This window comes from Euleptes europaea, chromosome 16, assembly GCF_029931775.1.
Source record: "Euleptes europaea isolate rEulEur1 chromosome 16, rEulEur1.hap1, whole genome shotgun sequence".
Taxonomy (NCBI): domain Eukaryota; kingdom Metazoa; phylum Chordata; class Lepidosauria; order Squamata; family Sphaerodactylidae; genus Euleptes; species Euleptes europaea.
In genome coordinates, this window is record NC_079327.1 from 31,820,531 (window position 1) to 31,838,761 (window position 18,231).

Consider the following 18,231-nt stretch of genomic DNA (forward strand, 5'->3'; position numbering starts at 1 on the left):
AACCCACAGTATCTCTGAACTATGTTTGTAACTGTGAACTGCTGTTGCAAATGGCTGTCCATTGTCTTAGTCAGAGAGTCTTTCCAGCTTTGCCACCCAACATGCTCAAAGAAGCCAGGGATTGAACCTACATGCAAAGCATATGCTTAGAAGTGCTGAGCTACTGTCCCTCCCCCTGGAGAGTTCTCAGTTTAGGAAAGTTCTTTCCCCCCCCCCCCAAAAAAAATAGGTCTTCACTTCTTAATATGGAGGTTTCCTGCTATCAGGCCAAGTAACTAGTGGAAGGAAAGTATGAAGGCTCCTATCCTCTGCTCCTTTTATGTGTTTCACCGGCATGTGATATCGCAGTTTTTTCCAGAAACGCTTATTGGCAGTGGGAGAGGTAGACATTTTCCAGGAAATCCTGGGCAAGATCCTGAGAGCTTTCTTCACTTTGCAAGGTAAAGATTCTGGCTCCTGGCAAGGCTTGAACTCAACTAGAATAAGTTTTATGGCTGTGTCTTCCAAAGCTGTTTTGACTGCTGCTTCAAGCTCAAACGTGGCTGGTCCATTAACGTAGCTTGGGCTTAAGATCACCACGGTCCGTCTGCTCCTTTTGATAGCATTTACAATGTCATCAGTGTATGCTGGGAAAAGAAATGGTTATCACTAACATAGTCTATTATTTATTTACTTCTTTCACTTATGGTCCACCTTTCTCATTGGCCATTTTTGCATGGTCAATTTTGATGCTCGCTCAAAGCTCTTTTTTAAAAAATGCGACTTTAAAAATGCCTTTCACAGTCCTGACGCAAATTGAGACGTTCCACTCCCTGCCACTCGCCTGCTCCTTTGTTCCTGTTTGCATATCCATTAGCATATGCATAGCTAACGTGCCTCTGTTGTTTTGCATTGTTCCTTGAGGAGGATTCTTCTCAGCTAACACCACATGAGTGGCAGAGGCTAACCCAGTGAACTGGATTTGTTTCCCCACTCCCACACATGGCCAGTTGGGTGACCTTGGGCAAGTCACAGCTCTGTTAGAGCTCTCTCAGCCCCACCTACGTCACAGGGTGTCTGTTGTGGGGAGGGGGAGGGAAGGTGATTGTAAGCTGGTTTGAGTCTCCCTTAAGTGGTAGAGAAAGTCGGCATATAAAAACCAACTCTTCTTCTCTCAGGGATTTTCCTCCACCACAATGTTGTTGCAATGCGCATTACCAATTGAGAGGATGAGTGTGAACATACCCCTTTCAAGCATCCCAGGTAAAAGCAGTAAAACTACTGCCCTGTCGTTAAGCACTATCTAACACTAAATAATTGCTTGTCAAGGACAAACCATACAGTGGTAAGACAGTAAACTGTTGGTCAATACACCAGTATTTTTGAGGCAGGAAGTAATAACCAGAGAACAAGCTTGGAATCCATTTTCTTATAATTAGCCAATCTTACCAGTGGGAGTTCTACAATTAGCATTTCTAAATTAATTTTTTTTTTTTTAAGAATGCAGTTATTATCTAGCTATATAAGATGTTACCTCCTCCTGGAAGGATGTCCCGTTCAGTGAAGCACAGCTTATATCCATATCTGTTTTCTAAAATCTGAGGAAGGATCTCCAAGGCAAACTGTTCCTCACTCAGTGACGTCTGATCTGATTCAAGGAAGTCTGGTTTTGCATAGGACACAAACGCATCAAATTCTTTGTTATCTAGAATAAAAAATCATTTAAAAAATTGCATAATGAATAAGGCTGAGTCTGATTAGATAACCAGATATTTTACATTTTTCCCTCTGTGCTGTTTTCTCTACCCTGAATGCTCCAGCTGCTATTTGTCTGTACAGAAAAAATATGGCAGGAAAAATACAGCTTCAGGAAAATGTGTGTATGATTTATATTGGAAAAACAGCACGAGGAAAGGTTTAAACACTATGTCAGACTTCTTCTCAACCCCCTCTCCATCCATAGAATTGCTTTGAACTTTTCAGGATAAGTACTATAATTGGTTGCCCAGACACATAGATTAGGCTCTTCTTTTTTTTAAGAGAATCAAAGCAGCTTGAAATCTCCTTCTCTTCCTCTCCCCACAACAGATACCCTGTGAGATAGATGAGGCTGAGAGAGCTCTAAGAGAACTGTGACTAACCCAAGGTCACCCAACTGGCTTCATGTGGAGGAGGGGGGAATCAAACCTGGTTCTCCAGATTAGAGTTTACCACTCTTAACCACTACACCACACTGGCTCTTCAAGATTGCTCAGTGGGCTGTCTGAGCAGAGATTTTAATCCAGGTCTCCCCAAACCTGGCCAAATGCCCAGTCCGGAACATATGGATGTAAAATGTCTATATTTTCCACAAGCAAAGCGCTACATATGAAACATCATCTCTCAGACATGTATAACAGCTCTCAAAACAGGCTTTTCAAATCCTATCAGAAACGAATAGATCTTCAAAATAAAACAAGAGTCCAGCGACACTTTTTTCTCCCTCTCCCATAATACTAGAACACGGGGTCATCTGCTAAAGCTGGAGGGTGAGAGATTCAAAACAGATAAAAGGAAGTATTTTTTCACACAACGCATAGTTAAATTAATAGTTAAGTCACCCTGCCCCAGGATGTGGTGATGGCTGCCCGCTTGGAGGGCTTTAAGAGTGGAGTGGACATATTCATGGAGGAAAGGGGTATTCATGGCTATTAGTTAGAATGGATACTAGTCATGCTGCATACCTATTCTCTCTAGTATCAGAGGAGCATGACTATTATCTTAGGTGCTGTGGAACACAGGCAGGATAGTGCTGCTGCAGTCGTCTTGTTTGGGGGCTTCCTAGAGGCACCTGGTTGGCCACTGTGTGAACAGACTGCTGGACTTGCTGGGCCTGGGTCTGATCCAGCAGGGCCTTTCTTATGTTCTTAAAAACTAACAAAATGTATTTCGTCTTGAAGGTGCCACTGGACTCCTGCTTTATTTTGTCACTACAGACCAACATTCCTACCCATCTGGAATTATTATCATATTTCTTCGTATCACCAGTAGCGGCCGCTATAACATAAGAGACGTAAAACAGCAGACCTTAATTGCTACTTTACTTTACTTCGAGCCAGAGAGGGTGCCCCTTTTTCTGTTGTCAACATCTCTTCTACCTCCAAGAACTGTAGTATCCCCTCAACCTCTTCCTGCATTGGTACCTATCTGCTCAGACTTGCATGGCAAATACCTATCTAGATATACATTCATATATAACAAGATGATAAAATAAGGCCTTGAATGAAATAAGGGAACCCATAACATACCTATCCTTTCCTTCAGGAACAAAACATCCAGCGACTATAGAAAAGTGAGTCATCTACATCACCACCAAGCTTTCAGATTTCAAGGGGACTTAGACAACAGTGAGAGAACAGATTCCCACAAACAAAACCGATCTTTCTACAAACTTAGAAAAAACCCAGGTTTGCAGAAAAATCTGAAATCTTAAAAAAAATACATTGAGGGATTTAAACACACACACACCCACCAACTGTCAAGGCTGGGTATCGGTCAGTAAAAGGGAAGGGGAAGGGCCCTTTCCAGGGTTGTTTCACCCTGTAAGGGAGGACTCACTGAAGTCATGCCCAGCAGCACCCAACCTACTTGCTATATCCTGACTTTCATGACTCACCCAGGCTTGGTTGCTTGCTACTGTTCAACAACAGCAATCTCATTAAAACCAGTGCGATATAGTGGCTGAATCTTTGGACTAGGATCTGGGAAACCCAGGTTTGAATCTCCATTCTGCCATGGAAGCTCACTGGGCGACCTTGAACCAGTTACACATTTTCAGCCTAGCATACCTCACAGGATTGTTGTGAGGATAAAATGGGGGAGAGAAAAATGTTGTTGTTGTTCTCCCATTGGGGAGAAAGGTGAGGTATAAAGGAAGCAAATAAATAAGAAATATAGCTGAAGAGGAGGGGGAGAGGTAGGGTTGCCAGGTCCCTCTTTGCCACTGGCAGGAGGTTTGGGGGCAGAGCCTGGGGAGTGTGGGGCTTGGAGAGGCGAGGGACTTCAATGCACTAGAGTCCAATTGCCAAAGGGGCCATTTTCTCCAGGGGAACTGATCTCTATCGGCTGGAGATCAGTTGTAATAGCAGGAGATCTACAGCTACCACCTGGAGGTTGGCAACCCTATCAAGACCGATAAAATGTTGGTTGAAATATAGGTGGGAAGCAGAAAAGGAAGTCTGGAAATGTGCAGATGTGGGGGCTACCAGGAGGAGGAAACTAGGAACTACCTTGCGGAAGAAGATATAGAGTAAAGAGCAGCTGGGCCCAGCGCCTGGGCACTGCACAGAGGTTTCCTTGGAAGGGAGCTACCAGGGGCCAAAAGGAGGGAAAGCCTACACAAGGGGGGGGTTTAAACGTAGACTTCTGGTAGGTGGACAAGAGAGAAGGAAGCAAGAAAAGGGGAACGGCTATAGGAGCTTTTAGGGAAGGGAAAGAGCAAAAGCGTGGCCAGTAAGATGGCCCCTGCAAGCTATTGCAGTTTCCCCCGCTTGTATCATCTAATTTTGGATGTACTGAGGGGAAATGGGGTCTGTCTTGTGCCAACATAGAACTATCATCAACTTAATCTCCTTAAACCAAGTTTTTAAAATGCCACATTGGAAGGTAAACAGGAGACATTAGCATTAAACGGCCATGTTAACAGGAATTGTATTTATTAGAACAGGTCTATCAAGGGCCAAGCTGTATGTCATGTGCAAATACATGTAACAAAACATTTAGTAAAGCAGTTTCGGGAGCAGTTTCAGAAAGGTGCCTGTCTTTTATTGTCCATACCACTCCCCCCACCCCTTGAAGAATTCTAAATTTACCTTCCCAGATACATCTGAGGCTCCATGGTGAGGAAAAACCATGGTTGTGGAAAAGAAATTGGAGTACCCCTTCCCACTCCAAATCATATCCTTTTTAAATCAGTTTTTCCTTAGAAAAATGGGATAACACAACTTTCTTATTCCTTTCCTTCCTTTTATCCCTTAGAAGCTCCTTGATCAATTGATCTTGAGCAGCATATATCTAGTGTTGGAGGGATATAAGGACTGAAACAAATCTTGCCACTGACAATGTAGCCTTGGGGTCCCTGTCGCTTAGTAAAAAAGGCATTATGTCAGTCACAGAGGCATTGGATTTGTATGTTAAAAGGGGACAACTTTCTTATGCACATTTTCTTGTAACATTTCTTTTGGCTCACAAGTAAGAAGACTACTCTTAAAATAACATAGACAACTGGCAAAATATCACAAAACATCAAATGTCATAGTTCTGAAGTCCTTACCACCCATTGTTTCATCTTTGGCCAGGTAATTCCGATACAGCAGCACTATTTCAATCCAGTGATGGTAAGCAAGTATACTTCCCAAAAACAGTCCAAGCAGAGTAGTAATGGCACAACATAAAGTGAGCAGGAGCAGGACTAAAGGGAAAAAAGAGCATTAAAAAACAGCAGTTATAAAAGAATGGCAAAATCTATGAAAAGCTAAAACATGGAGTTAGGAGACATCAGTTTAAAACATTTATTGATTGATTTACAAAATTTGTACCTTGCCCTTTCAAGCCTTCATGCAGGCCACCAAGGCAGCTCACACGTTAAAAACCTAATAAACGTACCTTAAAACCATTAAAACCAAACAAAAACACATAATTGAAGAACTTAAAACCAAGCTAAAAACACCTACGAAACATAAAAAAACAATTAAAACATAGGGCAGGAAGGAGGCATCACTCAGGATCACCAGATGAAACAAAAAAGACTTCACCGGCTGGCAGAAGACACCAACAGAAAAGGACAGTGAGTCTCTTTGGGGAGACAGTTACAGAGTTTTGGTGACATGACCGAGAAGGCCCTCTCTCCTGCCTTGTCACCCACCTAATCTGAGAAGGCAGGGGCACCCAAAGCAGGGCTGCGGAAGATGACCGTATCAGTTTGGTAGATTTGTAAGGGAGTAAGAGGTCCTTCAGGTATGCTGGTCCCAATCCATATACGGCTTTAAAGGTCAACACCAGCACTTTGGATTGGGCCTGCAAACAGATTGGGAGCCAGTGTGGATGTGCCAAGACATGGTCCTTATGTGCCAGCCCAGTCAACATTCTGGCTGCAGCAAATGGCAAAACTCACAGCTATTCTAAATGAAGAAAATGACGTTCGGTTTTTGGGGGAATGGGGGGCGTGGATGCATTATTGTGAATATGAGTTAAAATTGGGAAGAATGGAAGAATATTTTCTAATCTGATCCAGAGGATTATTTTTGATTTTTTTTTTATATTGAATAAGCATAATTATATTTACTAACAGATTATGGTTTTTTATATATGGTATTGATATTTTATCAAGATTAGATTACCTATGACGGGAGGAACTTTTTATTAAGAGGCAGATAGAGGTGATGGGGAAGTCAAAAAATTTTCCATTTCTTTTTTTTCTTTTTTCTTTTCTCTTTTTTATTATATGATATGGAATTATAACAACTTTAGGTTAGAATTGAAATTCGATATTGTTATAGATGTTGTCTAATGCAATGGAAAATTTCTATCATAAAACCCAATAAAATTTATATAAAAAAAAAAACATTCTGGCTGCAGCCTTCTGTACCAAGTGAAGTTTCCGAACACTTTTCAAGGGCACTTTTCAAGGGCAGTCCTACATAGAATAATCTAATCTAGATGAAACCAGGGCACGCACCATAATGGCCATATCTTTTCTGTCTAGGGAAGGCCACAGCTGGCTAACCATTCAAAGCTTAGGGTTGCCAGGTCTCTCTTTGCCACTGGTGGGAGGTTTTTGGGTGAAGCCTGAGGAAGGTGTGGCTTGAGGAGGGGAGGGACTTCAATGCCATAGAGTCCAATTGCCAAAGAGGCCATTTTCTCCAGGTGAACTGATCTCTATCCGTTGGAGATCAGTTGTAAGAGCAGGAGATCTCCAGCTACTACCTGGAGGTTGGCAACCCTATCAAAGCTGGTAAAAGGCACTCCTGGACACAGTTTATGGTTGCCAACCTCCAGGTACTAGCTCCTGGACCTTTCACCACCCAATCACCTTGCTCCATTCACCACCCAACCACCTTGCTCAAGAATGGATTGGCTGATGTTGAAATTTCCTGGGTCCAGGGTAGGATCTCAGATGGAAGATGAGCTTGACATTGAGAGAGGTCGTTGGAAGTGAAGGACTTTATACTGTCTCTTACCTCAGACTCCAGAGGGGACTAGTGAGTCAGAGAGATAGAGGGGACAAGACACTGGGGCATCCTTTCTCTACTGCTCTGAACTATCCCTTTGATGTGTAGATTGCTACTATTAGAGAAACTTCCTTCTTTCCTGCTTCTTCCTCACTTCCTCACACATGCAGGCACTCTTCTCCATCTTGCCACCATGAGGGGAGGACACAAGTCCTGCATCTCCCTCCATCCTAGTTAGTTAGAATAGATAAAGAACTATATTTTACTCTATCCTATCCAGAAATTGATTTCCTACAATAAATTATGTATATTAGTTGAATAGACAAAAGACTCCGAGCAATTTTGTTCCTGGCGCACACATCGGTTTGGATGGGCTTCTCTGCACACATTTTGCCTTTGTGCACTCTGCTAAATGAGCAACGATCTGGGCATAACAAAGCCCACAAAATCCAACAGGAAGTGTCTTCAAACCATTTTCATCGATGTGGAATATAGACCTGTACAGCCACCATAAAAAGCAGAGCTGTCGGGAAAAATGGAATACGTTCAATCCATTCTTCCCAAATGGAGCAAGACTATAGAATAAGCTTTCAAAAATATTAATAGTAAACGTCAATTCATTTGCTACAGACCAGAAATAATCCATATCTCTCCAGTTCTTTCTTTCTATCAATATTTATATTCTGCTTTTCTCTCCAATGGGAACTCTAAGCAGCTTACAACATTATTGCCCCCTGCTCCATTTTATCCTCACAACAACCACCCTATAAGGTAGGATAGGCTGAAAATGTGACTGGCCCAGGGTCATCTAGAGAATTTCCATGGCAGAGTGGGGATTCAAAATCTAACAGCCCATTCCTGAGCTGGCGGCGTATGGGGACAGCGGGGAAGAGGAGTGGCAGCGCCTCTTCCTAAGCCAATTCCTGTACGCCGTTAAACAAAAAAAAGCAATTTCGAGGCTTTTTTTTTTTTTAACTGGGGCCTTTCGCCCCATAGGGAACAGCAAGGCTGTGCCTGCTAAAAAGCCTGCTAAAAAGCAGGCGCAGCACTGCCGTTCCCGGCGTACCGGGCCAAACCGGGATAGGAGCCGCCTAACCGGCGGCTCCTTCTCCTGGCCTGCCCCTGGAACGCCCCCCTGCACCGGCGCAGCCACTGTATCCCGTGGCCTGTGCCACGAAGAGGCCGCGCCGGTGGAGGGGCACAGTGCAGCGCTTGGGCGCCGGCAGAGCCACCCTCCCCGCCAGCATAAGTGCGTGTAGTCTCATGATTACATGCACTTATGCTGGTTGGGGGGTCAGGCTGCCTCCTAAGAGGCTTCAACCTGAAACCTCACGATTGGGCTGTAAGCCTCCCAGATCCCAACCCAGCACTCTAACTACTTTGTCATGATTTAGGTTGTGGTATGGAGGGAAATGGTGCCTTCTTTATTCCCTCTGAAGCTCTCTGATAATTAGAAAACTGAATTTTCTTGAAGGCTATCAGATGAGCAGCAGCATCCCAAATATGACGAATAATATGGAAGATTCTTTGCCAGTGATACCCGTGTTCTTTCTCCGCTTGAGACTGAATTTCCCCACAGATTTCCCAACAGAGTTTTGAGCCAGGCAGACAAAGACTGTGCGTAAATCCTTTTCAGTCACTTCCTCCAGCCTGAAGGTGTCGATGAAGGTTTCACCTCCTCGTTCATTTGGATAAAACCTAAACAGAATAAAAAGCAGGGTTGACAAGGAACACAACCGACTGTGATAGTATATTGTTTATATATAACTTAGTATGTTGTTTTATATATAAAATAGCTTTTGAGTTCGAATACATAATTTTGGCCCCAAAATAATCCCACTCCTCCACATGAAGCCTGCTGGGTGACCTTGGGCCAGTCCAAGTTCTCTCTGAACTGTTTCAACCCACGCAGAGGCAGGCAATGGCAAACCACCTCTGAACATCTCTTACCTTGAAAACCCTACATAAGTCAGCTGTTACTTGATGGCACACAGAGAGAGATTGTGTCGCACTGCTTTCACTGTTGCCTGTCTCTAGCCAGTGGCTGGACATCTATATGCTTCCCTGTGCTGTGACCTTGCTTTTCTATTGGGAAAAAGCCCTCCTAACAGCAGAGATGCCCTGACCTGGATGGACCAGGCAAGCCTGATCTCATCAGATCTCAGAAGCTAAGCAGGGTGAGTCCTGGTTAGTATTTGGATGGGAGACCACCAAGGAATACCAGGGTTGCTGTGCAGAGGAAGGCACTGGCAAACCACCTCTGTTAGTCTCTTGCCATGAAAACCCCAAAAGGGGTTGCCATAAGTCGGCTGCAACTTGACGGTACTTCACACACACACAACAGCAGAGATAAGGCTTCTCAACTGGAAAAAGATCTACTAAGACTGAGCTGGAAATAGACAAAATCTGTCTGTATCCTAGAAACTGAACGAGGACGAGACTAGCCTACTTACACCTGCATTTTTGCTGTGGTAACTAGAATCTGACACATGTTAACAATACAATACAATTTCTAATGGACTCTTCTCTAGCACTATAAAAACATTGATCTGATTTTTTTCAAGTTAGATAATTCACATACCTCTTTTCGTGAACCAGTTCATTCATTTGATTGGTTTGTCTGTACCACCGCACTAAAGATGAGGCATTACTTTGAAAGCCAAATTTTACGTGGCATTTAAGCTCAAGAGGTTGTCCTGGAGAAACAGTAAGACACACACCAAAATCAATAAAGAAGTTTTCCACACACACACACACACATGCTGAATTAGAAAGAACTTTTAGCCATTTCAGACGTATGTGTGTGTGAGAGAGAGACTCAGCACTTGATGACTGGGAGCTGAATGTACAAAGTCACATCTCTGAAAAGCACATTTTGCCTGCAAGTCATTGCTTGAGGAGACAACATCAGGTCATGAGCATGAAGGCAAGAAGCTGTTCCAGCAATGTCATCTTTCAGTGCACTAACTAAAGCTGGGAAAAATTACATATAGGTTATCCATTTAAAAGCCCTGATCTGGATGGCCCAGGCTAGCCCGATCTCGTCAGATCTCAGAAGCTAAGCAGGGTTGACCCTGGCAAGTATTTGGATGGGAGACCTCCAAGGAATACCAGGGTTGTGATGTGGAAGCAGGCACTGGCAAACCACCTCCCAGCATCTCTTGCCTTGAAAACCCCACCAGAGATTGCCATAAATCAGATGTGACAGCAAAAAAAAAGAAAAAGAAAAATCAATTTAGCGAAAAACAAGCAATTCCCTAAAAGGGCTACATACCCTTCGGCAGAACCAGAGAAGGCTGAAATAAAATTTTAAAAGCACAGAGGCAACCAAGGAAATATTACTGGTCATAGTGCTGAAATTATACTTGTTTTACTGTTAAATCGATAAACACATCGGCCTGTATTCCAACCCACTCTGCTCTGTAAAGGTTGAAGCCTTCCTCCAACATAAGCAGCTCTTTTTATAACGGAAAATCTACTTAAACAAGAGGAAGGCTCCTTGGGCTGAAGGAGCTCCATTAATGTAGGCTACTCTTAATACAGGATACCCTCTGTTAATAATCAAGTAGTTATGCTCTTTCTAGGCAACAAAATAAGGTTAAAAATGTAATCCACCAGCTTACCAAGGTCTACTTCAAGGCTCCTCTCATCAGCAGGATCCAGAACTACTGGGGGGTTGTCAGAATCTTTTGCTACAAAATGAGAAGAGGGGTGTGAAACTATGAAGTCAATTAGGGAGTTCTCATTAGACATCTACTTCCTTAGCATGGGTGACCTGTGGTCTGCTGTAGCACTACAATCTGCCAAGTGAAAATCTGTCTCGAAATCACAGGAACAGGGATTGCATGGGCACAACCAGCTGTGAGCCTTATACCAAGCCAATCCCTTCTTAGTGCTTTGGATGGGCAAGCTGTTCCTGGAATGACTGTACACAGATTATTAAACATTAATCTTTTGGTGGTGAGGGATAAAGACATCTTCATTCCAGGTCATGTGATCCGAGCACTAAGGCAGGAGGACGTTCCTCTTCACACATTGTGGAGTGCACAGGTTGAGTCAGCAATCCCCACACAGTGACTGATTTGGATTGTGACTGTGCTGCTCACGGGAAAAGGGCTTCACCCTTCCCTCCTGTGTGATCTTCCCAATCTGCAGGGGTCTCATGAGTACACTGCCCGTCCTGACCCAGGATCGTTTCAGATTAGGGACATAGAAGGGAAACGATTTAGCCTCTTCTTCACACATAGCAGAATCACAATCTGAATCAGGCATTGTACTCACAAGAATTGAAAACATTCTGCAGGTCACATGTGACTGTTACACAGGAAGAGGAAGAGTTGGTTTTTATATCCCAATTTTGTCTTACAAGCACCTTCCACACAACAGGCACCTTGTGAGGTAGGTGAGGCTGAGAGAGTTCTGAAAGAACTGTGACTAGCCCAAGGTCACTCAGCAGGCTTCATGTGGAGGAGTGGATTCCCCAGTTCCCCAGACTAGAGTCCACCAATCTTAACCACTACACCACACTGGCTCTCTAGGATACCGAGCAGGGATCCTGGATCCAGCTTGTGTACTCCATAATGTGTGAAGAGCCTTCCTCCAAATGATGCAGCTCTTCTATTGGAACAACAGCCATTTCAGTTGCAGGAAAACTCAAGCTTTCCTTAATGGAGTGGTAGGATACCGGCCAGTCTCTTAGAAAATGTCCTCAGCTTACTGACCTCGAAATTACCTCCAAATAAATTTATGTAAAAAGAGGGTTGATAAGTGTTTGAAACAGTACAACAGAAGAACAACCCACTCTGAACATGTCCAGTTAAAACAAAATGAAAGGAAAAGAAAGACAAAATAGAAATCATAAGCAGCAGAAAAGGAATTTAATATAATACAGTCAAAGCTTGACGTTTATTGCTCAAAACCATTAGTTACTTACAAGTGACGTTCACCTTTACTATCGTTCTCATATTCCACCAGGTATTGTTATCTATCAGCTTATAATCACATGTGTAAATATCACTATCTCGGTCATAGGCAGGTTGTAATAAAATCATATCATGCTTCAATTTCAAGCCTGGTCTGTTCTTTTGACGTTGGACTCGTTTTCCATTCTAATGAAGGGCAAAATACACACACTCATTAAAACACTGGCAACAGCTAAATCACTTACAGGTCCTCTTCTCTCACTCTCTTTTCCTGAAACGGCTTATCTACAAGGGTCAGAAAAAAGAAACTAAAAAAAGTCAACTCTCCTCCCCTTGCTTCTGTCTCTTTCCCTCACAATCCTTCTCCCTCCCCTATTCTTTTTTCCGCCATGTTGGAATCACCTTAAACATCAGCATTCACCATGAGGATCAGTGTCCCAATGGCAAGCCTCCCTCTGCTCTACCATTTTATACTGTTCAGTTTGCAAGTCAGGGCCATCAAGTCATGAGTTTTGCTGCACTCCTTGAAGATCTTCACTGATATGAATGGCAGGCAGGAGAATTCATGGCAAAAGAGATTACTCATCACCAAGGACAGTGCTAAGGGCCAAACTAGATGATGCATGTGACACAAATAGAGTCTCCCAACCTGACAGGCAGACATATGTGACATTGGACAACTATGCTCCCAGTGTGCTGAAGCAACCAAGAGGGCTGTTTACTTCACTGTGTATGTGTACTGTACCAAGCCCTGGATACAATGGGTACTCCAGCTCTTTGTGTGTGTGCATACACCCGAACACACACGTTGGTTTACATACTATATATACACAGAAGAAAAGCAAGAGAGAAAAAGGAGTCATCCTGAGTGGCATAGGGGTTTGACAACTGACATTTATACTTAGGAGCCTAAGGATTTCTATCATAAATAATAATTAATACATTTATTATGATTTGTGTGCTCAAGATGTATATTTACAAAAATACTAATAAAAGGCCACAGTCATATTAAAAACTTTTTAAAAATTAAGAATATTTGTGTCAACGCCTTTGCTCCCAAACAAGTATTTTTCATTGCAGCTTTAAATAATAATAATATTAAGAAGTCTAGATCTGCTTTGGCCTACTCCAAAGAGAGTGATGGTTACCTTGTACCATTTTACTGATGAGGTATGAAAATGACTGTAACAACTTTTCCCAGGACAAGTAATAGATTCTCCGTTTTCAACAATCAAGCGCAGATCACTCCTGAAATTTTCGGAACAATTAGCCATCTTCTTTGTTTGAACATTTATGAAAATACTGACACATATGTTTTTTTCCCTGAGCGACACAGAAAGGGAGGTCAGTGGAAATCACCAATAGAATTATACTGGATAAAAAGAAGAATATAAGCTAATTTAGAATGTGTTGCATGTAGGTAGCAGTACAGCAGTGAGCTGCTCTGACCTGGGTTGGCCAGGCTAGCCTGATCTTGCCAGATCTCAGAAGCTAAGAAGGGTCGGCCTTGGTTAGTACTTGGATGGGAGACCACCAAGGAATACCAGGATCATTATGCAGAGGAAGGCAATGGCAAACTACCTCTACTAGTCTCTTGCCTTGAAAACCCTACTGGGTTGCCATAAATCCGCTGTGACTGGACGGCACTTTACACATACACACAGGTGAAGCTGAGAGCCACTTGAAAACAAAATGGTTGTATACACATTGTTAACAGGGCACAAACCAGCCAAAATTAAGTTAAGAATGTGCTTTAATTTCTCCCTTATCAACAGGGCTTAAAAGTATTCGCTAAATAAATAATTGTCCTAAAGAAAATAAGAAAGAAAGATTATAATGAGGAGCAAAATAAATTGATGGGATTTTAAAATATTACAGAAGGGATTTTTCTATCCCAGTAACAAACCTATTCATGCAGGTATATGTTCCTGAATCTTGAACCCTTATTGGATTAAACCAAAGAACGTTTCCACCACATACAGGATTTACTGTTTTATGGTTGGGGAACTTTTGGGTTTTGCCATCAATCAGTCGCCACTCTACCCAACTGTCATAATGGCAAGAATTATTAAATATTGAGGCAGGTTCTTCAGGAAGCAGATCACATGGTAAGACAAACATCTGGTCACTGATGGCCCGATACCTCACGACAGCATGTTTGTGATGACATCCTGAAAAGACAAACATGTCAGTGCAATTCAAAAAGAACATGGTCATTGTTTGTAGTCACAAATAAGCCATTAATTGTTCCTTGCAAAACACCTAAGATTTGAAATTGAGAAAGAATCAAGATCTAATTGTTCCACAGTTGTTCTACAATTATTGCTGAAAGATTATGCCGGCTGTTTACAACTGGGTTTGTGCAGAGATTGACATGTAGGATGGAATTAGAGACTGGGGGATAGGAACTGTTGGGAAAGCAAAAAAAGTCAATGCTGCTGCCATTGAAAAGGTATAAAGGGAACCCATTCAATTGGAGGAAGAGGAAGAGGAGGAAGAAGAAGAGTTGGTTTTTATACGCCGACTTTCTCTACCACTTAAGGGAGACTCAAACCAGCTTACAATCACCTTCCCTTCCCCTCCCCACAACAGATACCCTGTGAGGTAGATGGACCTGAGAGCTCTAACAGAGCTGTGACTTGCCCACGGTCACCCAGTTGGCTTCATGTGCAGGAGTGAGGAAACAAATCCAGTTCACCAGATTAGCCTCCGCCACTCATGTGGAGGAGTGGGGAATTGAACCTGGTTCTCCAGATCAGACTCTACTGCTCCAAACCATTGCTCTTAACCACTACTGCACCATGCTGGCTCTCTTGAAGACTTCCCCTTGTGAAAATCAGTGCTTAGAGCAAGACATCCCAGTAAAGAGAGGACCATTTTTCAAAATGGCTAGGTTAATCTAAAAAATAATACTCACCTATGTGGGAAATTGGGTAGCACAATGCTATGAAAGGACTGTACCATCCCAGACAATAAGCATTTGAACATACTACTGTATCTTACCTGTACTATCGAAGTATGTGGTCTCTGCTCCATTCATTAGCAGCAAAAAAGCCAACAGAACTCTAGCATTTTTTCCTAACATTGCATTTCTTCAACATTTATCCTTCTGGCTTTCATGGTAGAGAGAACCTTTTGCGTGGAAAACTTTTCTGCAACTGTTAAGAAAATACCAAATAGGCTACTTAGTATCTTTGAAGTAACTCATTCAACTAGAAAGATTTCTTTCATGAGAAAGATTTCTTTCTTTCAACCCTTTATAATCCAGGATTGATGTACATCAGTGGTTCCCAAACTTTTCGGGCCACCGCCCACTTGGTTCCACCAACTCAACCCCAGCGCCCCCTACCCTATCCTATAAAAAGCACCATTCAAAATAGGGCTTTTCATGACTCACTAAAGAAGATAATAACAATAAAATTTCAAAACAGTAACAGTTCATTGCACATCTATTCAAAATTAAATTAGAACATTTTAGTTGAAATTTATTCAACAAAACTGATGAACTTGATCCAGTGGTACCAGCTCTTCAAAGTCGGGGGGGGGGGAATTCTGATCGTTTCCACCAAATTTGCCAGCATGGTGCCATAGCTTCATCTATTGTAAATTAGTGAACAGTACAGTTGAAGGGGCCCACCTCTAGCGCCCCCCTGCTGCCCCCTTGCCTCTTAGTGCCCCCCTAGATAATCCCACCCACCCCCCAGAGGGAGGTACTGCCCACTTGGGGAGCCACTGATGTACACTGTTCATATGGAAACATGAACATATGAAGATGCCTTGGACTGAATAGGACCACTGGCCCAACTGTTGACTGCCATCCTCTCTGGCAATGGCTACCCAGAGTTCCAGGCAAGGGTCTTTCCCAGCTCTGCTACCTGTGGCCTTTTACACCTTTTAACTGCCTCCAGAGGACACTTAGGAAATGCTGTTGGGGAACAAACTTTATTAACCTACTGCAAGTTTAGTGTAATGGTTGAACATGTCCTATAAACACAGAAGTTGCTGGTTTTGTACACATTTCAACCATGAGCTCAGAATTAGCTATGGCTAATTCCAGAGAAGCCCACATTTTACATTCTGTACCAGAATGTAACCCAGAAAGAAGCTTTTACAACTGCCCAATGGAGAAAAAGAAACATAATAAGGATAAGAATTTTTGTCCAGGATTAATCTGGTACGGATATTGGCTCCTTACCTTGACCCAACTGATCTGGCTACATGGATCCATGCCCAAGTAACCTTCAGACCATAATGTGTTATGGTATACATAAGACTGCACTTGAAGACAATCCAGAAATTTCAGCTCATCCAAAATGCGGCAGTCAGTGGAATGATCTTTTTAATACCCGTTTTGCAATCAAGTGAATCAAGTGGCAACTAATTTTAACAGAAAACAGCATGACATGCAGATTAAAACTAAATGCACAACCTCTCTGGCTGCCCTGGGATCCAATCAATATTTAACAGCACATACTTATTATGTTTGCAACCCACATAACATGGAAAATATTGGGTTGCCAGATGCACTTTTTACTCCTTTCTCACAAGTAAAACATACACAACATTGGAGCATGTCCCTTTCACATGAAAGAATTCAAAACAGAGGTAAACAAATATTTCCTTTTTATCCCACACTTCTTCCAAGAAGCTCATACATCAGACCAAGCAACAGTTCCAAAGGGGAATCTTTTTTCTGAATCACAAACAACATTTGGCCTTACTAAAAGAGCACAGTGGCAATATTTACAAAACAAGTGCATTTAATAACAACAAAATTGTGCCCATCAGCCTAAAAAGCTCACCATATTGCTGTAGATGTTGCCACCCATGGAGCAGCTAGATCCACATGTCATGAGAGTATCAACCAGTTCCATCATTGTGTTCTGAAGTCTGCAAGAGGAGTAAACTGGTCTAGTACAATTGAACCTTGCCTCAGGGCAAATCATATAGTGACTCCATGCTACTGTAGTGGTAAAATGACGGGTGCTAGAAATCTAGAAAGCACACGTACCTCTATCAGTAGGATCTCCACACTGGCTCTGTTTCCCAGTGAGGTGGGGGGATCAACACTATGAAGAAACCTACTAAGAATTCTGGTCACTTATATGGAAACAGATGGTCAATCACCGCACTATTCACTAGCCCATCACCACCTGCCAACTATAAAGTATACAGCATTAACTGGGTTAACACTAACTTCGAAACCAGCATAAAAATGTCCACATCCTTCTCAACCCATTTCATAAAGCTGCCAGATCCATCCAATACCCTCTTAACTCTCTTTTCCCCTTGTTCCCTCTCCCCATTGATGCTGTCTTCTGTTGGCTCCGAAGTTTAAATGAAATTCTTCCCACCCGACCCTTCCCTCCAGTTTATAGACAGTGCCAACAATGATTTAAAAACACAGTGCATTCAATGCAGCTGTAGCCTGTGATGCCTGAGTACTAACCTAAATGGGTTGACACCACAGCACCTGAAACTAGACCTGATACTTATTTCCTCAGCACAAATTCATAGATTTCTGTTGAGTTAATTACCAAACAAACAGCAAAAATCATAGACTGGGCACTAAAACAGCATCACCGGTAGATGAATGGTAAGTTTTTAAAGATAGCATTCTCTGAAGAATTATCTGACAAAAACTCTTACCTCTACATCCTCTGTGATGCGATAAAAGCTGTGGTTAGCTCTAAGCTGGGAAGAACATACGTAGTTCCTGTAAATCAGAATTTCCTTTACCTCATTATCATTAGCTCTTCCTTTGTTGGTCAAGTGTTTCCGGCAACTGCTCTAGTAAGAAGGGGAGGGGAAGATGTTGCAAACCTTTGAATGAACGCTATCAACTCTCGCCTAGCACCTAGAAAATTAAAAAGTGTACCACTGAGATACTGAGCATTCATCTCCCTCCTTGCCTTTCATATCTAGGCAGCTCATTAGGCTTTGATCTTAGTGCTGGCTCCAAGCAGTGGCAAAGTCAGTCATTTGCTGACATAGGAAGTGCCGGGGGGCGGCCCTCCAGACAAGTAACTTGCACCCAACCACCCCCAACCACATTCCCATTGCTGGGTTCCTGCTCTTACTCAAAGTAAAGGCAATTTTTCGATATGCATTGCTTTTCTATG

General features: G+C 42.6%; 1 protein-coding gene across 1 annotated transcript; it reads right to left on the reverse strand.

Moving 5' to 3' along the window:
- Window positions 1–240: 240 nt before the first annotated feature.
- On the reverse strand, window positions 241–15,149 carry IL18RAP (interleukin 18 receptor accessory protein). The gene is made up of 10 exons (XM_056862153.1): window positions 15,113–15,149; window positions 14,016–14,280; window positions 13,258–13,432; window positions 12,121–12,295; window positions 10,811–10,879; window positions 9,769–9,883; window positions 8,728–8,885; window positions 5,291–5,428; window positions 1,514–1,684; window positions 241–626 (listed from the first exon to the last, which is right to left on the reverse strand). The coding sequence occupies exons 1-10, from the start codon at window positions 15,147–15,149 to the stop codon at window positions 241–243; spliced, it is 1,689 nt and encodes a 562-aa protein (XP_056718131.1).
- Window positions 15,150–18,231: the final 3,082 nt, after the last annotated feature.